This window comes from Notothenia rossii (genome assembly GCF_949606895.1).
Source record: "Notothenia rossii genome assembly, chromosome: 4".
Lineage (NCBI taxonomy): Eukaryota > Metazoa > Chordata > Actinopteri > Perciformes > Nototheniidae > Notothenia > Notothenia rossii.
This window is the reverse complement of record NC_136902.1, coordinates 49,555,725-49,579,613: the sequence shown is the minus strand read 5'-3', so window position 1 is coordinate 49,579,613 and position 23,889 is coordinate 49,555,725. Positions and strand designations below refer to the sequence as shown.

Sequence of the window (23,889 nt, the reverse complement as noted above, 5' to 3'; positions counted from 1 at the left end):
TGTCTGCTCACCTGGTAGCCTATTGTACAGAGCTCTGTTTTTAGTTGTCAGAAGAGGCCGAGATGTTTAGCCCTGGACTATTCCGTCCGCTTGCTGCTGGTGGTCTCTTCCCCGAAAACACCCCACTCAGACACGTCGGGTCACCACTTGTTGGAGATTTGGAGGATGTTTAAAACCAACCTTGTCTCCGCATGTCGTTTGATAAGCTGGGTAAATTCGTAAAAAGGAAGGGATTAAGAAACACCAGAATGCAAGTGAAACAATAATCTTGTTTTAATGATACAAGGTAACAATACAAATACAAAGGAATCACGAAGCACTCTGCAGAGTACTCCGGGCTCAGGTTCTACCACGTGTGAGACAGGTCTCAGGAACGGCCGGTCAAAAACAAGAGCGCGAACCAAAGGAAAACACAGGCTTTCATACTAAAACACAGGAGGAGGTGTGTGCGTGCTTTCCCCCAGAGGTCATCTTATTGGGAGAGACCAACACATGGCCTGTCGCACCCAATCAGTGCGACACAGCAGAAGAAACCCGGAAACAAAAAGTCTCTTTCAGTTTGACGAAGACCAGACACCTTTTGGTGTCTGGTACGAACCTGCTCTAAACAACAAGTTTCCTAATCTTATTTCACATCTTGCAGCCAGCACACACACATCCCCTTTATGGCCCTTTGTCCCTGAGTCCATCTTCCCGCCTCAGGCTGCCACACACAAGTTAAAAGTATGTTTTAAGATATAGTTGTTATAGTTGGCTAACTATACGTAATACATGTAAATCACTTTCATATCAATAATAACGAGGAACACATTACCTGTGCTCTTAAGCAGTATTAGAGATGCTTTTCAAATAGTCAAACTTCACACAGGCCTAATATAGAGAACACACTCATTTGTCCTACAGCCCTTCCATTTGTTTGAGCTATTGTTCACATCTTTACTTCAAATAAAAGGTTTCACATTGCATATTTCCAGCTTCCTTTACACATACTGTTATTATTAATACAAAGTAATTAACCACACACATCTATTGAAAACAAGTAGATTTCCCTGCTAATTGACATGCTGAAAATGCTCTCTCGTCCCTATCATAAAAGCTACTTCCATTTCATATAGAGTAATAAAACATGTTTAAGCTAATTTCTCCACAATGTTTGTAGCCATTTAGTACCCACACATGAAATAATAAAAACAGAGGTATAGTTGAACAGTAATCATGTAGCACATATATTTACTGCAATGAAAACACACATATTTGCACTAAGCATGTGTAACGCACCCTCTTCTTTTATGAGGGAAACATTCCAGAGTCTTGGAGCTATCCCCAAATTAGGATGTCCCCTGCTCACACCCCTCTCTAAACACAAAGACTTCACCTCAATATATTGGGGAGGGAAAATATACTTTGTCCCTTCAAATTTAACACACATGAATATATATAAGGTGACATTAAAATTAATATACCAGATTTAACTTTCCTGCCATAACACGTTACTTTAATACTTCAAATAATTCAAATAATCCTTCAACAGCACAATTTTAAAAGCAATGTATTTCTATTGGTAGTCTTTCCCCTTTTTTTTCGTGTTGCACTGCACGATTTTAAAAGCAATGTATTTCTGTCGGTAGTCTCACGGCATTACGTGTTATAGGAAGACCGGAAGCTGTGTGGTTCATAAAAACATGTTCTTACTCAATATCAAGCCACGATTATTGCTTTTATTTAAAATCGTATCATTTCGGACTTTTGTTGCTGTCTTTGAGGAAAATAAATGGGGCTCATTTTTCCTTCTAATTTGTTATTCTTTTCAAAATAACACACTGTTATTTAGTCAACAATAACACACAATTATCCTTGTTTTTATTTATTTGTTTAATTCTATAATCTCGGGCCTTTTTGCCATCCTTCAGGAACTGAATTTCAAAATAAAAATAACCGGAAACAGATGTAGGCCTATAAGGGACATTTCGAGCATCATCGAGTTTAGGATGGCCGAAGACACTACACCAGTATTAAACACCAATTATGAACCAATTAAAATGAACCAATTAAACATCTCTCTGACACAGTTTAAACGCATTTCAAGTGGAAGAATTGTTCGTGTCTCCTCTTCGTACCTCGGGAAGCTGTATTATTTAAAAAAAATATATATATATATATATTTTTTTAACCATAACGGGTACTTTACACAACATTGGGTCAAACTTATCCTTGTTTTAATCCTTGTTTTATTTATGTTAAATTGTTGTTGTCGGTTAATTTTCCATTTTATTTATTTTGGTTTAAGATATCATTATTTTTTATTTATTATCATGTTAGATGTTTAAACTTTTCTGCATTTTATAAGGCAATATATACTTTTTTGTTTTTGTCCGTAGGCTACTTAGGTTATTAAAGAGTTATCGTGTCAAAATATAGGAAATGTATTAATATTTTATTGTATAATCGGTAAAGGAAATTACATCATTCGGAGCACCACCTATTGGCCAAAGACGCTGCCACCGGCATTGCGATCCAGCCTCTGACAAAGTAAGTTGGGTCACTAAAGTCTGATACATGTTTTGCTTAGATTTAATAATTGGGGCTTTTTTTTAAGCCTTTACTCGCATGGTTCATCATACATACTGAACTGTTCTAAGTCTGAGAAATGCTTTCGCCATAATCAGCAAAGCAACATTAATGTGAAATTATTCTTGCGGGCGGCTAGCTAGCTAGCTCATGTTCAACATAAGCTTAAACTAGTTTAGCTACATTTATATCAGCTCATAAGTGGTGTGTGAAAAATATTTGTCTTAATTACGGCTACATAGGTCGGTGTTAAAGTGTGAGTTATACGTGATCTTAATCGCTTTTGTTTTACACATGACAGTACTAACGCTGGCCGACATTTTAATATATGTTTGGGGGGAAGGGTGTTAAATATGTTCTTTATTCTCGCGTTCAGGAGAGAAGCTTTAAAATGAGACTAAATGGAGTATCTGAGAAGATTCAAATGGGATACTTTAATTTAAAAAAGGCGCGGTAGTGTTACAGACAGAATATTGTTCCGGCAGAAAACAGCTGTGATCCGGCAAGAGAAGAGCGAGAATCTCTCGTCCGGTGCTGTTATATATATCCTCTGCTGGCTCCTCCCCGCCAGCCGGCTCGCCTCGTCTCTAATGTCCGTTGTTGCATTTAAACAGAGGATTGGTACTTTTCACATTCAATATATGCTTAACACGCCTTTTCTCCTCATATTCTCTTTCATCACTTTTCATGTAACACATTCTAAACGCTGTAATCAATACTCTGAAAAATACAGAAAATACTTCACTGCTGGTTTGGTTTCCGGTCATTCCGGATGTTGTCACATGCTACTCTCGTCTGTAAATTATAATGTATTCAAATAAACTGTACCTTCATTTAATATTCAGCATGGTAGTAGTATCTCGACATCTATAGTTGTAGTGTTAAATCAGTAGGTTTCGGTTTGCACCACTCCATATCATTTCGCTACAAAATTCACCTCTTTAGGAAATCGTATATTAGCCACATGCTAAATGCTAACCGGAGATGAAGGATTTTCAGAATAAAAGCTTAACTGGTTGTGCACGAGAATTTCAGGTTTTTTCAGTATAAATCAGCATTTTAACTGATGGCATGTTTCAACTAAATTATGCCATAAAGAATTGATTTTAATTTCTAACAGTCCCTCCTTACACACCTAAAAGGTGTGTATAATACTGAAATCAATGAGTTCTTCATCTGAACTTCGCATAACTTCGCATAACTCATATTACAAACATACAATCTAAATGGAATGGTTCAATAGGCTTAACTTTACAAAAACACAAAATAAATTATTTGCCTGTGCTCAAACATAAAAGTTTTCCCTTGTGTATAACTTCTCGTGTTTACATTCAATATCATTCTTCAAAATAGCAGCAATGGCTTGATATCAGAACATTTTTTCCTCCCTCCTTTCACAGAAACCGTTCTCATACCACGCTCAGTGTTAAGGCACTTGTTTTTACAAAGTGAAAAGAAACAAACCATTTTAGAATTGCAATGATTTATACAACATGAAATCTACCATATTAGAATAGTATAAAATAATAAAGTCAAATAAAATGGACTATCTTAGAATAGTGTAAAATTAATTGGAATAATACAAATATACTATCTCGGAATAGTATGAAGTAAATTGAAATGGATTCACTCCATTTTAGCATTTTAATTTTGCTCACTTCTTCACATGATTTCATCATTTAAAGAATCACATCAGCTGGACATTCATTGATCAATCTCATCTCCGAACATCCATATCATTTAAACTAACTCATCATTGTCCTCAACATCTGTATACGGGGTGGGTCGTCTTGTTCTGCTAGCATTTGTAACTGTCTCCTCATGAGAAAGTTACCCTCCCTCCTTTCAGACCATTTAAGGTATGAAAGTCATATGTTCTCTAGAAGGGGCCGTCGTGATCAATCGGTACGTTCTACTCTGGGGTACGGCATTCTAGAAAGTCATTTCTGGGAGAAGATTTTGGTCAGTTACAACAGTTGTAGAATTTCATCACTTAAATGTTCCTACTAAGTACCTTTGGGTGGTCTGTTCTAATGCAGTGATAAAGTCCCTGAAATGGTGTGAGAACCGGTGGAATATCAATAACGCATTATACTAATTTATTTTCAATTATGGTCTACTTAAATAGCTATGCTAACCCCTGTAACAGTGTGTGGAACCTTGGGTGCAGAGCATGTGATAATTACTCCCTCCTTTAACAAGGACTTTAAAACAGAAGTCATTTCATTAATGGTTTGCAGTTCAATTCAGGAATTTAGACTTATGGCAGATATGTTTCTCCTTTAAATAACATCTCTAAATGTCAGGTCATCACTGATTGAATGGATGACCTTTAGGAGCTGGTGGCGCTTGTCTTTTAAAACTCATACTCTGGTGCCGTGCGCTCCCTCTGAAGCTGCAAGTAAGATTTAAAACATCTGCAGGGTGGGTCAAGCGACCCCTTCTCCCTGAACGATATTTGTTGTAAAATATGCACCATCACAATGAGTGATCCAAGGCCCCGCATGTATTACTCCCAATTATATTAGTTTTTTTTTTTAAATTAAAATGTGCAATCTCTCTTTGCCCAGTGTCTTTTTAAAACTACATCTTGGAAGCAAAACAAATGTTATTTCCACCTTAATCTTACCTCCTGAGGTAATAACCATGCTACAATGGAGAAATCAATACTCTAGATTGGAATACTATCTTTGGCTTGGTACTAGCTCTACCTTTAACATTTTCCATACAAATAAAGATTTGTCTGCTTTTATAGAGTGGTTACTAAAACCATCCCTTTAAACTGTAGGTCTATATTGTAACAAATTCAATCTTCCCCAAATTCACACATGAATAAAAAACTCTTAAATAATAATTTGTTCATATGATGAAAAGATTGAATAATATGTTCTACCCTCAGTGTGTTTTTAGGGTTATTTAATAGTTTCCTCTTTTTTTCTTTATAAATTCACCAATTGCTTATTTCATGGCTAATACATATTTTTCTTTACTTATTTCTCGTTGGTGAATAAGTGTGTTTATGTGTAAACTCACTCACTCCCGTTTTCCTTCTCTCCCCCTCTGGTTGTCAAGCCACGACCCCCTCACGTTCTGCCGGACCATGCCAACTCCTCCGTCCTGTCCTCTCCTCCGTCCACCTTCTCCTCAGTCCATCTGCTCTTGGATCCTTCCGCTGTAACTCTTTTCAGTGGCCCAACTGCTTTGCATTTCATCTCCTCCTTTACAGTCTCTACTGGTTGCATGGAGGGCGTATTCCGCTCTCATGTCCCACACTCTGCTCTTGTGCCCAAATCTTGTGGCTCAGCTTGGAACTTCATGTCCTGTGGGGGACCGATGAGAGTGTGCCTTTTTATGTCTCCTGTAGTTCTGGATGCCTCAGGTGGAGATGGTTCAGCTCTGCTTCTCTGTCTGTTCGATGGAGGAGGAGGAGTCTTCTGTGGTGAGGTCTTTTCTCTGCTGGGACGATGGGGTCGTAGCGGTCTGACAGGCGGATATATAGAGAGAGAGAGAGATCTCGGGAGGCATTACGTATAGTTAAATTCTAACACACCGGAGTAAAATAAATCCAACCTTTTCCTCTCTATTTCCCTAATCTTACTATCCATCTTAGTTGTTAAATGTCATCTAAACACAATTCATGTCTACTAATAATTTTACCATATCCCTAAACATTGCTTTCACCCACTGTAACATGTTTATTCCAATTAACTCTTTCAGGAAACCATTTTCTTCTATACATTTAAATACCTACATGTTTCAAGCACCACATATTTCACACACTATAAAAGAACGTCTCCATATTTTCTCCATCACTTTAATCCCACTCTTATTTAGAACCTTAGTAACGTTTGTGACTGGACATATCTGCAATGTCGCCACTATCTGCTGGGGAATCTTGTTCATAGAGTTTGTACATACAAAGCTGTACTTGTGGGTTAGTAGCCTGTGTCTAACAATCATTTTCAATAATTGTGCTCAGATAGGTCACCGGTCGGTTGTTCATAGCTTAACAGGGGGTGTTTCTGGTAAAGACTAAAACATGGATCCAGTGTATTTAGAGATTCCCCTAATCTGTAAATCCCCATCACTTACATATCCCGATCACTTAAACCCATCTCATCATTTGATACAAGAATTGCATATAGGGGGGTGAATCATCTTGATAATAACCGCCTCACCTTTGGGAACGAGTATTTCTAACTCCTCCTCTTGTTGCTCAGCTGATCTTTTGGCTCTGGGGATAAGTGAAAGTCTGTGAAACCCAGCTGGAGTCTTGTTAGTGATGTGGGCATTCTCTATGAGTGAACTAATGGTTCCATGTTTTACTTGATATTGTACTCCCCTTCCAAACAGAAAGGTGCCAAGTGTAATGAGCACAATCGACAATGCTATTCTGCCTCTTATCCCTAGGGGACCCCACAATTGGTTTGGCTTTGTTCTTGTCATCATCTATATTTTATCCCTGGTTGTGTCCGTTACAGAATTTAAATAATGAGTACAAAAATAACATATACAACAAATTGGACTCTTTTTCAGATGTAAAACAACAAATAGGTTTTCACATTAATGTACAATCTACAAAAATCTATAGACAATTTGTCTTTTGAGCTGTTTCTATCTTTATCTTATTTCTATTTATTGTTTTGTTCCACCTCTGCCAAATCAGTCCTAACTCCCGATAATGTTCTGGAAGTTGTCAGTGAAGGGTGACAATGTGTGAGGTGGTGTCAATTTGCTCCTTTTTATTTACCTTTAAACCGGAGCGCGTGTGAAGTTTGTTACAACTTTTCACGATTCCGTCCACCGGGGATGAGCCCACTGTCTTTTGTGAACTTTCACCCTCACCCATTCACCTGGCCGAACAGGAGTCTCTTCTGGTGTCTCGTCTGGTATCTCTGTAGTTTTCCTAGCCTGTGTAGACAAAACTTGCATAATATTAGTCAGAGTTCTGACATAGTCATCCACTTCTATTTGTCTAATATCTAAAACTGGACCACTCCCTCCTTGGAGAAGGCCCAAGCTTCGGCATACCTCTTGTTGTTATGAGACCTATTGTTGACTACATGTTATTATTTATTAACTACGTCACTGAAATCAACATATCTGTATAATCATGACACTCCCTCCCTTGAGCATAAAATTCTCAATTAATATTGCAATGATTACCCTATTATGAACAGGACATGTAAAACACATAACGTTGGATTAAATAAATTATAACTTCTCCGCGTACACACAAGGCGTACAAAAATATCGTATGATGTATGGCTTTCTGATGGCATAAATGCATATTCACAAAAAATGTGCCATTAGCACTTCTAATAGTTTACTTGTTTCAATAATGGCTTTTGTCATGGTATTATGCATTTGTTGCTCCGAAAAAAACCACCCCTGGTGTTGCTAATGCGTCTCAATAATTCTAGGATTAGAGGATTGGTTGACACTGTTGAACTAACATATGATAAAATAATATTTCTCCAAACTGGAGGGAAAATATGAACTATTCTCACAGAGAGTGACCTGCATGAAGGGCTGGTGCCCCTCACTCAAAATGAGATATTGCCTTACGCACTACACTATAAATCAGTAAAGATACTCAAGAATAAATAAATAAAGTATGATTCTTGAAACTGTTGTAAAAACCCTACAACTTCTTCATCCAAGCTCTCAATCAGTGTTATGTTATTTAATCTGCAGCTCATGCCTTAAAACAGATACTTCAGACCGATTATAAAATTGTGTTTATGAGAAAAATGTAATCTGACTCAATAAATCACATAATTTGTTTGATTAAAAACTGCACTTCTGGCTAAGAATAAATGAAGTTCCCCTTTAAACACACCCCTGGTCTTCTGACGGGGTCTATCTATGTACTGGCTGGAAAATGTTGGGCCAGTCTCTGTCGCTCCGTCACAGTTCTCCCGCTAACAGTCACTCTCTAGTTCTGCTGGGGTCTTGTTGACTTCTTCACTGGTTTGAGACAAGCGACCCTATTGGAACACCTCCCTTTGTAGCCAGACTTCACCACAGCAGAATGGAGTTTCTGTTTTCAGGTCTGGACAGCTTCACGTCAGGTGTATCGCCGCCCCTTGCATATTTTGGGTGGAAGCCCGTCTTCTTGACCTCACTAGCTGTGTGGACACAATAGTTTTTTGTGTGGGGGAACAACATCACTCGTAATGTATTTTCCTTCTCATAATTACAAAAATAGTCTGCTAAATGTTCTACTATGTCTTAATCTTCTACTACTCTGTGGATGCTTTATGTGTAAATGCAATATTCTACTCACTATCTTTTAAATAACATTCAACCTCTCCCTCCTGTGGTGACATATGTGGCTCTATGTAGCTGGATTTCAAAATACTCTAGTGCTGAAGATGCATCACCTGATGGTCTGGTCCTCTAAGCTTCCTCATTGTTGTGGTTGATACCAGGCTGTCAGTGGCATTTGGTTCATGTTTGGAAATCCTGTACGTCTTTGACATCTCTGGGACCCCCTGCCTCCGTCGTCATCATGGAAACTGCATGGTGGGCCGTTGTTTGGTGCATGTGGTGGGTATTTCATTTGTTGTTGTGGACAATCTCTAGCCCAATGGCCCAGCTGATTGCATATGTAGCATCCCTCGAACCGGAGAATTTTTCCTGTGCCTCTGCCTCCTCGGAAACCTCCTGGTTGTTGGTGTCCATCTGATTCTCTGGCACTATCTGAGATTCAACTGTTTGAGATGTCTGCCCTGCATTCTCTGGTTCTTCCTGAGCTTGAATTGTTGGAGGTATCTGCCCTGCCTTCTCTGATGTAGCTGCCATTTGCCTTGCCGCTTTCTTGTTTTTATTAGCTTCGGTATCTTTCTCAGCTATTTGTATCTTCAAGAGTCTAAGTTGTAATGTTTTAATTTCTACGTCTTTTTCCCTCTGGGTTGCTTGGTATTTCATATCGTGGTAAATGAGATGTTGTCTCGATTCTTCAATGGGTATAGCGTCTAATGTCACCACATCTCCCAGGCTTGCCTGCACTGATTGGGGAAGGGCGTTAATGACCGCGTTCTTCCACATCATTACAACAGGCGGTGAAACGTCATGTCGTTCTCCAGTGTAGTCCTCCCACACTCCTTCACATCTCTTCAGGAAGGCATACATGTCTTCCCCCGGTTCTTTTCTCATGCTGTTGAGGGCATGTAAACTCTGTGTTGTTGGGTAGATTTGACGAATGGCAGCCCAATACCTCGACCTGACTTTGTTGAAGGAAATGTAATCTGGAGAGTTGGTGCATTTGGCCTTGGAATCTATTGCTCTCACTTCAAGTCGTCCTTCAATCCGTCCGAGCAGGGCCCTCATGTCTCCCAAGCACAGGTGGTCTTGGGCTGTGTATCTCTCCACATCATTCACCCACTTCTGACCTCCTTTCGTGAGTGAAGGTAGCTTTGACACTAATGCTTCCATGTCCCTGTGAGTCCATGGTTGGTATTGAAATCCTCCTCTTCCAGCCGCTATCACCGGTAGCATGAGTGTTGAGCAGTTATTGAGTCTTCCAGCTTCAGTTCCGGTTGTGGTGTCTGGAGAACCTTCGCCTTCTCTTCTCTTGAGTTGTGCTTCCATACTTTTGCTGAGTTCTTCCATCTTTCTGTTGAGCTCCTCTTCCATTCTTCTGCCTACTTCTTCCAATCTTCTGTTGAGCTCACCAGATAGGAGTCTTACCTCATACTCCAAGTATTTGACACGTGTAGCTGTGGGGAGACCGTCCAACTCCAATACTCCTCCTAAAACACCTAGAGTTGGAGCTTGTATTGGGGGTTGAAAGAAACTGTATTCTTCTGTCATGTAGGGAGGAGGCGCATCTGTCAGGCTTGGAAGGAGCTTTGAAGGTTGGATTACTGGAGCTTCTTCTGTCTTTTCTTTCTTATCTTCCTTTGCTGTGAGCTCTGCTCCTTGAGCCACATACATGCTGTTCGTTGATTCTTGGCTGACATATTTTAGATGGAGTACCAGACTTGTAACTCTAAATTTTCTTTTTTCAGCTCTGTTCATAGCGCTTTTAGCAGATCCATACCAAGGGGGTTGTCCGGCTTTGATCCGTGGCGTTTTGCTGTTGCAAATATTCTCCATTCTCATAGTCAACTACAGCTTTTCTATGGGCTTTTGTTGGTCCAGGCTGATCATCTGCTGGAAACAGTCCTCTCGTTTGCCACTGTTCCAACAGTTTCTCTATGTGGTTCCATGTCTTTTGTCTAAGATTTGGAACTGTTATAGCATCTGATCTGATCTTATCCTTCCCTTGATATCTGCTGTTGAGCCTGGCTCTGCGTCTAGTCTCAACTTAGTTTGTTTTGGTGACATGTTCCCTAATTATTTATTAACTTATCAAAGATGAAGCACTAATCTTCTGACTAGCACCTTCGTTGCTGTTCGTCCGAACTTTAAATCTGTTTTTTTTTTTTTTTTTTAGTTGCTCAAGGTTTTATTAATATATATATATTTTTTTAAGTTATAGGTTTTTGTTTTTGTTTTTTTTAAGTTTTAGGTAAAATATTAATAAAGTTAATTAATATATAAAAATTATGCAAAATTAAAATATGAAATGTTAAAATAAAAATTGTACCGTGTATGGTTTTGACTTTGAAATATGAATATTGGTTCAAATCTAAATCTCCTGTGTACAGTGCATACCGAAGTGTATGAAATTATGCTAATGTCACTACTTGTGTTAGCTTCAATAAATTGGTGTTTGAAAAATTGTTATGTAAAGTTTCTTATCTTATAATTAGAAACCACTTGCAATTCTATCTTGGCGATCAAGCATGTGTTTATTTATAACACTTAAAATTATACTTCAAAATGTTATGGTGTTTGTTCTATTTGTGTAATAATTCTGTACTACCAACAGAGTGCGCTATTTTAATTTCCAGCTTAATCCACTAGGGAATAGCTGTTGCAAAACTGACTTGTTTTTAACAAGGAGAAACTTATTTTCCTTAAACATATCTTTAAAATAGGAAGAACATTACACTATGGTTAAACAACACAGCAGCACATAACCGCCAAAATACATTTGCAAACAAGAATATTCACAAAACCGCCAATACACACTTGCAAACAAGAATATCCCAAAACCAGACAATGCACTTTTACCAGCAGAAGTACTTCCAATAGTTCTAACTCTAACAAGAAGTATGGTTCTTTACAAGATGGAATGCCTATTCTCAGTGTGTTAAAGCAAACAGAGTACTTCAATTAGCATTTCATGAAATGGCGACTGCCGTGTGGTTCACTGTGAACATGAGGTCAAGACAAGATGACAACTGGTTTTCCAACCTTTGACCTGAAGAACAAAATGATTTGAAAAAACACCTCGTGGCTCTCACAGTGGAGTTGAAATAATGGTGGGGTGATATTTTGTCTAGTAAATTCAACACACAACACTGTAGTTTAAAATAACATTTCTATTTAGTTTATAATGATAAATGGGCCTCATACCCTTACGTCATAGCCCTCTACCCATGTACGTAAATGTTTTGACTTTAAGAGCCAGTATGGTCATCTCTTCTGTTTAAACACGCTATTGGTCAGAAGAGCTTTATTATTTATATTATATTATATATATATTATTTATATTATATTATATATATTATATTTATATTTATTATTTAATTATTTATTAATGCTGCCCATTATGGGCACAAGCAATTTTCCCCCATTTATTAATTATATGTTTTAAATGTGAGTGTTTCCTATCCCCTAAACCTCCAGGGATGTACACAGTTTAATACTGGCAACTTCTTATTATGGGAAATATGAAAACGTCTTTTAAAACTACAATTCCCATTAGAGACGTGCCATAGAACATGTTGCGAAACACACTATAGTGTGTAGTTACTACACAGTTACTACATTTGTAGTTCTGGGGACAGGGTGGGGGAGGGGGTGGACCCGTTCAAATCCAGTTTTGGACAGTCTGCCGTGGTTCCATCCCATTTCAAAGTGCTGTTCGACGCTCAGCGTAACCCTCGGCGCACACTCAAACATCCAATCAGAGCTTGAGGACTATCACGGGGTTTGTCCATGGATGGGTCTGTCCAGCGCCGTATAGATAGAAGAGTTACGACAGCGGAAGTCCAAAAACGGTTATCGTCACGTGGTTCATGCAGACGAGGATCATTCCCCGGAAGTTCATGGCAGGCAATGTGAATGCATTGATAACAGGAGATAGAACTACGATTTTTGGTAATTATTAGTGAATAAAGGTTTTGATTTGCAATATTTATAAAACAAATCGATATGTGTATGTATTTACATCAATATGTTTTAAAAAATAAAATAGAATTTGCTAATATTAAGTGATAATATTAGGATTAGTGTGAACAACTAGTTTACATGTTAGGCTAACAGTGCCTTGGTTAAAGAGCATGTTGCTGTTTATAGCTTTGAATTCTTTCAAACCAATATTATCTTCTTAAACTTGTATGATAGTCAGGAGCATCACTTTCTAATGTTTATTGATATATTTAGAGGGAGGGGATCTAAAGGAATGCTTCAAAATTCAGATTAGATTAATTTCTACCATTTTCTTAAATTCATGGTAGTTTCAGTAATCCCATGGTAATTGAGGACACAAGTTATCTAAATGACTAATGTCATCTTTATGGCTTTCAGAAAGGACAGGAGACCGACAGGTGACTATCAAAGGACTAGCAGCAGCAGCAGCAGCAGCAGCAGCATGATGATGATGTTAAATGTGTTGTTTTAGGAACATCCATTGCAAATACATGGAATTCAATAAACATTGAATAGCATATCATGCAGTTTGTCTGTGCCTTTTCCTCCGTGTTGTCCTGGTTTGCTGTGCTGCCTCCTAGTCGCCACCATGGTTTGCTGTGCTGCCTGGGGATGCTCAAATCGCTCCGAGAAAGGAGTACGAATGTACGGCTTCCCCACTGACACAGAGCGGAGGAAAAAATGGCTGGCTCAAGTCAGCAGGAGCAATTTCACGACCAACAGCAAAAAAATATGTGAGGTTATTATATACAAACACTGCATTTGCACTTTTTCACAAAACGAAAACCACACCATTGGGAAAGCTTAATGTTTTGTTTAATACAAAAAAACAGGGAAAGGCTTGAAAAACACAGAGTTGAGACTCAGGGTGCAGGTGAGGGTCTCAGTGCAGGTATTCAGGCTCCATTGAATCCCCCTCTGGTTCTTGTGCTGAAAGACGGAGTAACAGACAGGAGAAAGGGTTATACACACCTATATAGCACACCTATTGGATGGGAAATTGCTTTGGGGAGATAAGGTGTGGTCTTTGTTCCCAACTGAAGTTATGGAACTTTATTATTTGTGAGTTTAACAAAGTATGACAAATGGCATCAGTAACAGATGTGATATGAATTTCTATAAAGTTGTCTCACATTCTTGGTCATATTTTATATACAGTATGTAATGAGTATAACATGTCCAATAAGTATAAAGTGTTTCCTAATACTGTGTATTCAACCACTATGAAATATGTATGTGGGCAGACAAAACTGAGTTGTTCTGTGTGTGAAGTAACCTCAAGTCACTCCGCAGGCACATTTTGATGCAGACCAGTTTGTCAAGACAAAAAAGGGCAAGACTAGTCTGAGAGCAGAGGCTATACCCACCATCTTCGTGCATCGCCCTGTGGTCAAAAAGAGAAGGGCCCCTGCACCAACATTCACCCCGGGACCTGTATCTACAAAGCCCATAGCACATGATCACAGCTATAGTGTGAAAGGTGACACAGGTATAATAAGTATGAACTCTTAGTAACAAAAGTCATATTTCTTATTTTTAAGTGGTATAATATTTTAAATGTTCGAAAATCTACAGTGCCATGTCTTCTACTTACATTAGTCTCAAAGATTGAGGGAAGAAGGGATGAGGAGACTGAGAGAAAGGAAAGTGAGGGTGAAGAAAGAGAGGACATGGCTAGTGAGGAGAGACAGGGAGGGTGGACACCACCCACTCAGCCAGCAGCCAGTCAGCATAAGGGGGAACCAGCAGCCAGTCAGCATACGAGGGAACCAGCAGCCAGTCAGCATACGAGGAAACCAGCAGCCAGTCAGCATACGAGGGAACCAGCAGCCAGTCAGCATACGAGGGAACCAGCAGCCAGTCAGCATACAAGGGAACCAGCAGCCAGTCAGCATACGAGGGAACCAGCAGCCAGTCAGCATACGAGGGAACCAGCAGCCAGTCAGCATACGAGGGAACCAGCAGCCAGTCAGCATACAAGGGAACCAGCAGCCAGTCAGCATACGAGGGAACCAGCAGCCAGTCAAACAGATCTATTAAAAAAATTAAAGAGAAAATTAAAGAGCCAAGAAAGAATCGCCAAAAAAGCAAAGTCTGCACTAAGAAAAATCAGGAAGGAAAATGCAGCTCTCAAGAAAACAATGAAAATTAGGGACAACAAATATAAGAAAACGTTTTCAAAAGACCAACTTAAGGCATTAGGCAGACTCACCACAAAGGGGATGAAATGGAGCAATGAGACAATTAAGAAGGCTTTAAAAATTTGCTTTGCGTGCGGACCAACGGGTTACAAAACTCTGCAGGAATTGCAGATTCCCCTTCCAGGAATAAGGACACTGCAAAGAAGGATGCAATGTGTTAAGTTTGAGCCTGGTGTGTAACAGCTAACATCAATGCCCCTCCACCCGTAACATCACTGCCCCTCCACCTGCCAACATCACTGCCCTCCACCTGCCAGCACCCAGCCAGAGGAGCGCAAACAAAAACCTTGGTGGCTCTCTACTCATGTTGTTACAGTTGTCTTGGTTGCAGATCTCAAGTTTTTTTTTGTTGCCATTTCCACATCTTTAGAAAATATGAAATAAATGAAGTGAAATCAACCTCTTCTCTGGAGAACAAACTTTGATTTCTCTGTCTTGTGAGTTTGCAGTCTTGCAGTTTTGCTCCTCCACCTGTAACATCACTGCCCCTCCACCTGCCATACAGTAGGTTACTAACAAGATTACTTATATAATACAGTGATAGAATACATTTTTAGTATGCTTACTTATATAAAACAGTAGTATTAAACTTACCTTGTGTTTTCACTCTCACTTAAGTCCCTCTCACTTTGCCATCAATCCAATATCAGCTGAGCTGCAACATTATACAGACAGGTAATAATCAACATAATCACAAGGACACAATATGGCTCTGCTAAAAACACTCACTCTTACACGCACCAAAGTTATATTTATCTAATATTTAACTCCCTCCACCCCCGCATACAATCCCTTTTAGAAGCCCCTCTTCTCTAATTCAACAACGTTGGACGAAATGACATTAAGAGAACGGAATTTACAATTAAAAGGCTATTCAACGTGTGTTGCTAACTTGATCCGGAATCCTAGCTTTATCTGTTATCTGTAAATGTTCCCTAAATCTACTAATTTAGGGATAATCCACTGACATCCTTTAATACACATGTTAATTTGTATCAGATGTACTGATAATATCCACAATATAAATCTTTAAACTTCTTCTTACCTTTAAAAGTCCGTCACGAACGGTCTATTATGCTGCAACTCTACAGCTCTGCTAGCCTTGGCGCTAACTTCCGGGGAACGATTGAGAGGCTCCACGATCCGCCATTGCTGTAAAAAAGTGGTCCATTGGAGTGAACGGAGATGACGTAACTCTCAGTCTATACGGCGCTGGGTTTGTCAAGCGAAGCGGAGAAAATACTTACTTCCGGGTGTAAAATTCTCTAAAGCAAATGAGCTGCTCCGACCCGGTCCTGGCGGACTCCAACTTGTGTTTATTAATCAAACAAATAAATACACACAAGGATACTTATGTGTTGTTGAGTAAATAACAGTGTGTGGTTTAGAAAAGAATACAAAATTAGAAGGAAAAAACAATGAAACAATACAGATTTCAGTATTCTGAGCCCCTACTCTCCCCATAACTGACGGCAACAAAGGTCCTACATTATTCAATTAAAATAAAGAAGTAAAAACAACAAGTGTGGCTTGATATTGAGTAAGAAAAAGGTTGATAAACGCTGTGAGAATGGATCTGCGGAGAGCATTTCGCCGCGATCCCAACGTGTCTATTACCAACGTTCAGGGAGCTCTATGCAAGTCGGTGACGGGGAGGGGCCCTGACCGTGCGTCAACATGTGACGGGTTGGGAGTGAGAACGTGTTGCAGTACAACAAATTACCTCTGGCTGGAAGAGAACTCTCTGCTCCATAGTTTCTCTCTTCACTGTACATTTGACATATTCAGTGTAATATTTAATATTCCATCTGTCACATAGTTATGTAAATATAATACCTTGCATATCTTGTTATTGCTCATTTGTAAATTCAACATGTATATTTTCTTCTTTATTTCTTGTCTTTTTATTTGTATTGTATAATGCCATGTGTTTTAATGCTGCTGCAACGCAAAGATTTCCCAAATTGGGATCAATAAAGTTCTATCTTATCTTAAACCAACAACCAGTGTTCCGGATGAGGATCATCTCTTTACAAAAATATTCAAGTGCTAACCCATATTGTTACTTCTAAATGAATTTATTTCCAAACGCATTATAATGCAGTGTGATGTAAACAACAAAAAGTACCACAGACGTATGCTTAATTTATATTTATTCATCAACCAACCACATCAATAACATTGTTTTTAAAACAATAAAACGGTCCTCTCTGGCAATGGTTTACTTATGTGTTTCACCACAATACAAGTAAAAGGCCACCATAAGGGTGTATGTCTTGACTCTAGAGCGTTGGGGTTAGTCTAACATGAAAAGCATGGACAACAGAACATAAAATCAAGTTATGCTAACGGTTATAACTAGGGATGTAACGATACCAAAAACTCACGGTACGATAATATCGCGATAACAAGTCCACGGTACGGTATTTATCGCGATATTGAATAATAAAGGGAAGAAAAAAAAAATCATAAATTTTTTTTTCAATAAAACATTTTTTTACTCGGAAAATGTTTCTTTATTACATAATAAATCTGATTTTTACAGCCTTTTTGTAGGATAGCAGTATTTTAAAGTGTCAAAAACAAAGTGACAGTAACAGACTGGAACAAGAAAACCAGTGTTTTTGTACCTACTGGTACTACCAAACAAAGTAAGCATTTTCTTTATGCCACTGCATCTCACAAATAAACAAGGACATTTAATAATCAGATCCTGCAATAAAATAAATCAAGTTTCACTTTAGTTTTTCAAGTAACTCAACTCAAACTCACTAGTCACTCACTCAGCATCATCAGACAGGTTTTTAGGAATATGAGAATGTCCACATTTCCAGGTATTTATAAGCTGGGGTGTTTGGGCATTTACAATATCCCCTGCTCTGGAAACAACTCTCTCGCTTGGTACTGATGTTGCTGGGACACCAGTGGTCGCGGGTCTGAAAGCAGCCTGTCATTTTGACAGATTAGAACAAACTCGGAACAGCGCCAACGTTTCCCCGCAGCGAGGCTCTGGTGTTATGCCGTGTTATGGATGCCCTCCAAAAGGAAATGATATAGTTCCCAAACCGTACTTTGCCGTACAGATCAATACATGTCTGGGAGGTTTTGTTTCACGCTGTGCGCGTCCCGCGAGGTGCATGCACACACGGCATAACACCGCCCCCCCCCCCCCCGTTGACAGTTCACGAGCATGCTCTATCGTGAACTGTTCAGACCCGACGGGTAATAAGGGATTATGACGGATATTTTACGATCCTGTCTGTCAAAATGACGGACAGCGAAAAAGTCTAACGCCAGGCTTATTGACAGGGCGAGATATAAATATATGGTTGGTACTTGTCAATGTCTCTAGGTGTGTAAATGTAGCCCTGTAAATACGATGTCCTTTTGTGTTATCTGTTGTTTTATTTTCATGTTGTAACCTACTTGCTGCCATGTTGGACAGGTCTCTCTTGAAAAAGAGATCGATGATCTCAATGGGACCACCTGGTTAAATAAAGGTTTAAAAAAAAAAAAGTGTTTAAAAAAAAAAAAAAATTTTAAAATTTTTTTTTTTTTAAAAATCGCGGTAGATTTTGTCAGTCTCACGACGGTATTGGGAAGTTTATTTACCGCGATACCGCGATATTCGGTATATCGTTACATCCCTAGTTATAACATACAGTATTAAGAAATCATACAACACAACCATTTTTTTATGATTTAACTATGTATATTAAACATGTACATTCTATGTGTAAATCAAATATAACAATTTATAACAATGTATTATTTGGTTTTGAGAACAACAATGAGGTGATTCACCAAATACACTATTTGTTGTTTATCTCAATGTCCCTAATTATACATCCTAAAAGACTGTGCATTGTACATGTTGAATGAAGTACTTCAATCAATCAGGTTAATAGCTGGAGACCAAAAAGGAAATATAACTGACAAAGCAATTAAAGCAAGTAACGCAAAAGAAACAAAAATGAACAATTAGAGGAAAGCTGTTATTGGCCTGCGGTGTAACAGGTGCAGTCATATAAAGTTAATGACAGGTAAATCCTATAAGAGATCGAAAATAATAATGCATATGCATCCCGTTCTGGGAAAAAAGGGAAAGACCTCCTGCTCTTGGACAATGATGTGCTCACCAAGATGTATGGTAACCAACAAGATATACTTGGAGATTTAGGAATTTACATTCTAGTGTTTCAAAAAGGATCAAAAGTGAATGGTTCATTGCTCAGGATGCATTCCAGGGACGCTGAGCATTTTCTTCGATACAATTTAAGTTGTGTACAAGTGAAATGTTTGGTCTGATGCGGCGGCATAGGGAAAAGTCATATGGTCAACATATTCAAGGGTGATCTTCCATTGAGGAGTCTGAATACAATCTCTAAATATAAAGTCAGTAAAGTATTTACATTTCTGATAGCACATCAAGTCTTGGCGGATATTCGTGCTTGAGAGCAGCAGCAATCTGGGGAAATACAGAGAAACAAAAAGGAGGGGCAGATCAGAAACCAAATTTGAGGTTTTTGAATACACAATGTATGTTTAGCATTAATGAATACAAAAGTAACAGCAACATGTCTAGGTTGAGGCTAAATCAACAAAGATACTGTACATTAATTCATAAGTAAATTACCTAAATTATGTTTCCTTCTTCATCTTCACTGGTGTCTGGACTGCTTAGGCCACTTTGACTTTCCTCTTCATGTTGAAGGAAACAAGCATCAGGACCTAAAGCAGTCTTGTACTACTGCAGTACCACCTGCAACCTCTCCAACGCCCAGGGCTCGACATTAAGGACTGCCCGATGGCCCGGGGCCATCTAGTATTTAGCTCGGGCAATGAAGCCTCACCTGCTGGTTGCCCGATCGGACAATCTATTATGCCAGTATCATGCAGCTCGCGGATCCAGTAATGAGTGACCCGACAGTAAAACTAAACATATCTATAACTAGTTACGGTAGTTTGAGAGGTAATTAAAATAGCTACGAGTGATATTCTAACCTGAAGTGTGTGTTTTGTTCCGCTCACCGCTGCATGTGATCAGAGGCGCGGGAAGGTATTTTGAGTGGGGGTGCTGATGTGCTGGACTCCAGTGAACACTATTACGGGCACTATAGAGCACGCACAAAAAAACTCCCCACACGCAAACACACAGTACACCCGCGACTGTTACAATGAAGGCTCGATAATCAGCTCACGGCATATAGGCAGCAGGGGTAAAGTGCTATTTTTTACGAGTGGGGAGCGGACCTCACCTCCTCTAGGGGGGTCCGGGGGGATGCTCCCCCGGGAAGATTTTTTTAAAATATTGAAGTTAAAAGCATCAATCTGGTGCACTTTGAGAGCAACATTAAGAGATCTATGGATACATCTCTCAACAACAAGATGAAACACAACTGTAATCAGATGTTCTTTTTCTTTATGGATATTTCACAAATCACTCCCCTTTCAAACTGTATTCTTGTTTTACTGCCATATAGTATTTCATAACTGTTTTTCCTTTATTCTCTTATTTTTTTTATAACTATAGTCTAATGATCATATGAAGGTGTGCCGCGGAAATGATCTTTTGAATAATTTTTTACCAAACCGTTTGAGACCCACTGAGATAATTTAGACTAAAGTTAACTCTCTAAACACTCAGAGTCCTTGAGCTCACCTGAGCCTCTCAGTCTGAGAGGAGAGCTCTCCTCCAGCTTGTTGTGGAACAAACAGCTCCGGATGTCCGTTAGTGCAGCTAGCTAACCAGATGCTAACAACACGGTCCCTGCTGCTGGCACCGGTCCCTCTCTCTCTCCCCCTCTCACACACACTAAATGCGCTATTTCCGCAGACACAGAGCCGCGAGTTTGAATGACACAAGCACACTTTTATTTCCATGCAACTCTCTGATTGGTCTGGTGTCTTGCCTCTGTTGCATTCACTGAATACGGGAAATTACAGTCCTGCCGTCCTTTCTAGTGTCTTGATGAGGTTCACGTAAAGCACGGTTAATGTATTATATTATTGAGGTAGAATTGTCCGGGGCTACAGAAAAAACATTCGGGGCAGGCCAAAATATTATTTTACCAACAATGTGGAATTTATTGGCTACATATTACACAGATTATGCACAGCGGGAGCAGCAATAACCGTCAAATAATAATTCAGACAGGGGAGCTCCGCACCCCCTGCCTGCCGCTAGGGGATGCTGCAGCGCCCTCAGCACCCCCCTTCCCGCGCCCATGCATGTGATCATGCAGTGCTGCGTGTCGACTCGTCAGCAGCAGCTGATCTCTCTCTCCCGTCAGATTAGACTTCACTCGCGTTATGTCCATATTGATCAGATCTAGCTAGTTTTAGCTAATGATATGACTACCTGCTTATTAAAAGACACCTAAACAATAAGTGTCGCTATGCAAACGGGCGAGGCCACAAAGTATAGCGCAGCATTATGCATTTGTTTACATGCCCACCGGAACCCCGAGGCATTACCAACAGATCAACGCACAATCAACCCATACAGCACATCTCTTTCTCCACATTAAGTGTTAGACATTAGAATGGACTATTCTTGTCTGTCACATAAGTGGCGCAACTGAAGCGGTATTGTAAAGGGAAATTATTTTGACCGGAGAGATTTAGATTTGCCGGCTAACGGGAACTCTGACGTCGCCATTTTGTGTGCTTCGCGGATGCGCTCGGCTCCTCTCGACTGCTGCTCGGGTCTGCTCGGTCAGCTTCCGGATGAGGAGGCATTCGTTCGACCAACTTACAGTAGATAACATTACAAACATTTTTAACAGATGCCATAATAGTGTAAATAATGTTTGTTTTGGCAGTTACAACTGAATGTAATGTTTTCTACTTTTTTACATCTGGGAAGGCATTTGCCTTCATCAGATGGAAAGTGTCTTGACCAAAAACGTAAGTATTTCGTATAGCTATGCAGGACATGCAAGAGAGCAAACACAAACAAGAGCAAAAAAACAAGTGAAATGAAGAATAAAATTGAAATTGTACAATATAATAGTGTGCTGGTTCATCTTATAATTCAGTCTAGAGAATGCACCAGACAGCATAGATCTAAGACCTGCAAAAATCTAAATGTTCTAGGGGGAGGCCCCCCAAACCCTTCGTGCCATTTCGTCCGCGCGCATTTTTCAGGGCAATCTCTATTGGGCTCAGGGCCATCTGTAAATTAGCTTAGATGTCCCACAGGGCCATCTCCCAAAATCCTTAATGTCATGCACTGCCAACGCCTCAGCATGCTTCCTTCTTAGGGTGCACCCAAGTCCTCCATTCCCCTTGTCTACATCTGAAAATACACAAAATATTGTTATATGGATATACTATAAAGTAAGATTGCTTCACGAGGCCAGAGCACTTCAATGGAGTATATTCTCTCCCATGTACATATAAAGATGATTGTCACTGTCAAGGGACTTCATTATGTAAAATGGCCGGGTCGAATGGGCAAAGGCCATTATACTCCATCCAATTTCTGTGACCAAGAATGATTTGGGCTGACTTTTTTTCCTTTAAAACTCATACTTTACAAGGTAGGTTAAGTTTTGCTTTCAACTTACCTTCCTCAGCCACCTTATTTTTTAGAGCAACTGCCATGTTCTGCAACCATGTGCAATGCTGCGCCATCTCCCACAATAGGATGCCTTTCTCCTCTTGCAGTCTCCGTGTAAGCATGACTTGATCAAGTATCTTTTTCTTGGCTGTAAAGTTAGCTAAAATCCAATCACAGTTATGTATATACATGAATCACATTTTCATTAGAGCATAACAATAAGTTTAAAACTCCAAACATGTACTTTCAAAATAATCAAATGTATACACAATAAGAAAACTTAAGATATACCCTTAAACTAAATGAACGTTCTAACACTCTACATGATATGTGCATAACTCAGCAAGGTATACCTTCATATAACAGAACTTCAAATGAATTATTATGAAATATCTGAAAACTGACCCATGCTATGAACTTCCCACGGCCACAGCGCGGACATGATGCTCCCTCCAGAGAGGGAATGCTCCACCGCAGCAACATCTATGCCTCTGGCAGAGTCGTGTACCAGCTGGTTGTACTTCAGTACCTCCTGATTAAGGCGCTTTTTGTCGTCTGCAAGCTTCCTTCGAAGTCGATGGCGGAGCTTGCTGCTGTCTGAAAGAGACATGAAGTAGTGGGATAGGGATATGTGACAAACTATATTTGCAAGTGCAAAAAATATATATAATTCAGTAGGTTGAATCTGCAACCTACAATATTATATTGTTATACCATTCTGTCGGTAAAGGGATTGCTTCCGCTGCCTCACACTTAGGTAAAGCCCCTCAATGCTTTGCTGCAGTGCTGTTTGAAGGATGTCTTCAGAAGTACCCGATGTTTCTGATGTTCCTGTAGAAATAATATTGGCAGTAAAATGTACTGTTACACAACACGTAACGGTTTTGAGAAACAAAGTTGTGCAACATATTTAACACCTTTTAACACAAATTGATGGTACAACTATGGAAACTGGAACATATCAGAGATAAACATGGACACATAGTTGGTTTGCTATTGCTTGAAGATTATGTCCCTGTCTACTGAAATCCAGTGAGGGACCCATTACGTGGCATGAAAAATCAGCCTTATTGCCTTAAAATTGGCTGCTCTTTAGGATCAAATCTTTAAATTCAAACAGTCATGGACAATGATATGTAGCTGGTGTTATCTCGTCGTGCTTACCAGATGCCCATTCCTTCACGTCGGAAATCCACGTCGACACCATGTCATCTGAGACACAATGTAGCTCCGTCTTGAGTTCCTCAAGACTTGCAGTCTCTTCCAGGAGCCTCTTACTAGTGTGAT

At 39.5% G+C, this 23,889-nt stretch overlaps 1 protein-coding gene and 1 long non-coding RNA gene across 3 annotated transcripts; both read right to left on the bottom strand.

Annotated features, from left to right (window-relative positions):
* Positions 1–14,882: 14,882 nt before the first annotated feature.
* Positions 14,883–17,185, bottom strand: LOC307036592. 2 transcript variants are annotated; one of them, XR_013807396.1, is made up of 3 exons: positions 16,084–17,185; positions 15,633–15,693; positions 14,883–15,550 (listed from the first exon to the last, which is right to left on the bottom strand). It is a non-coding gene; the product is annotated as an uncharacterized lncRNA (long non-coding RNA). The 2 variants fall into 2 exon arrangements; XR_013807397.1 differs by having other exon boundaries at positions 14,883–15,532.
* A 4,836-nt stretch (positions 17,186–22,021) lies between these two features.
* LOC307036868 (uncharacterized protein) lies at positions 22,022–23,881 on the bottom strand. The gene is made up of 5 exons (XM_079677480.1): positions 23,767–23,881; positions 23,317–23,433; positions 23,008–23,199; positions 22,610–22,762; positions 22,022–22,338 (listed from the first exon to the last, which is right to left on the bottom strand). Exons 1-5 carry the CDS (start codon positions 23,807–23,809, stop codon positions 22,205–22,207), a joined length of 639 nt encoding a protein of 212 aa, XP_079533606.1. The 5' UTR covers positions 23,810–23,881; the 3' UTR covers positions 22,022–22,204.
* Between the last annotated feature and the right edge of the window lie 8 nt (positions 23,882–23,889).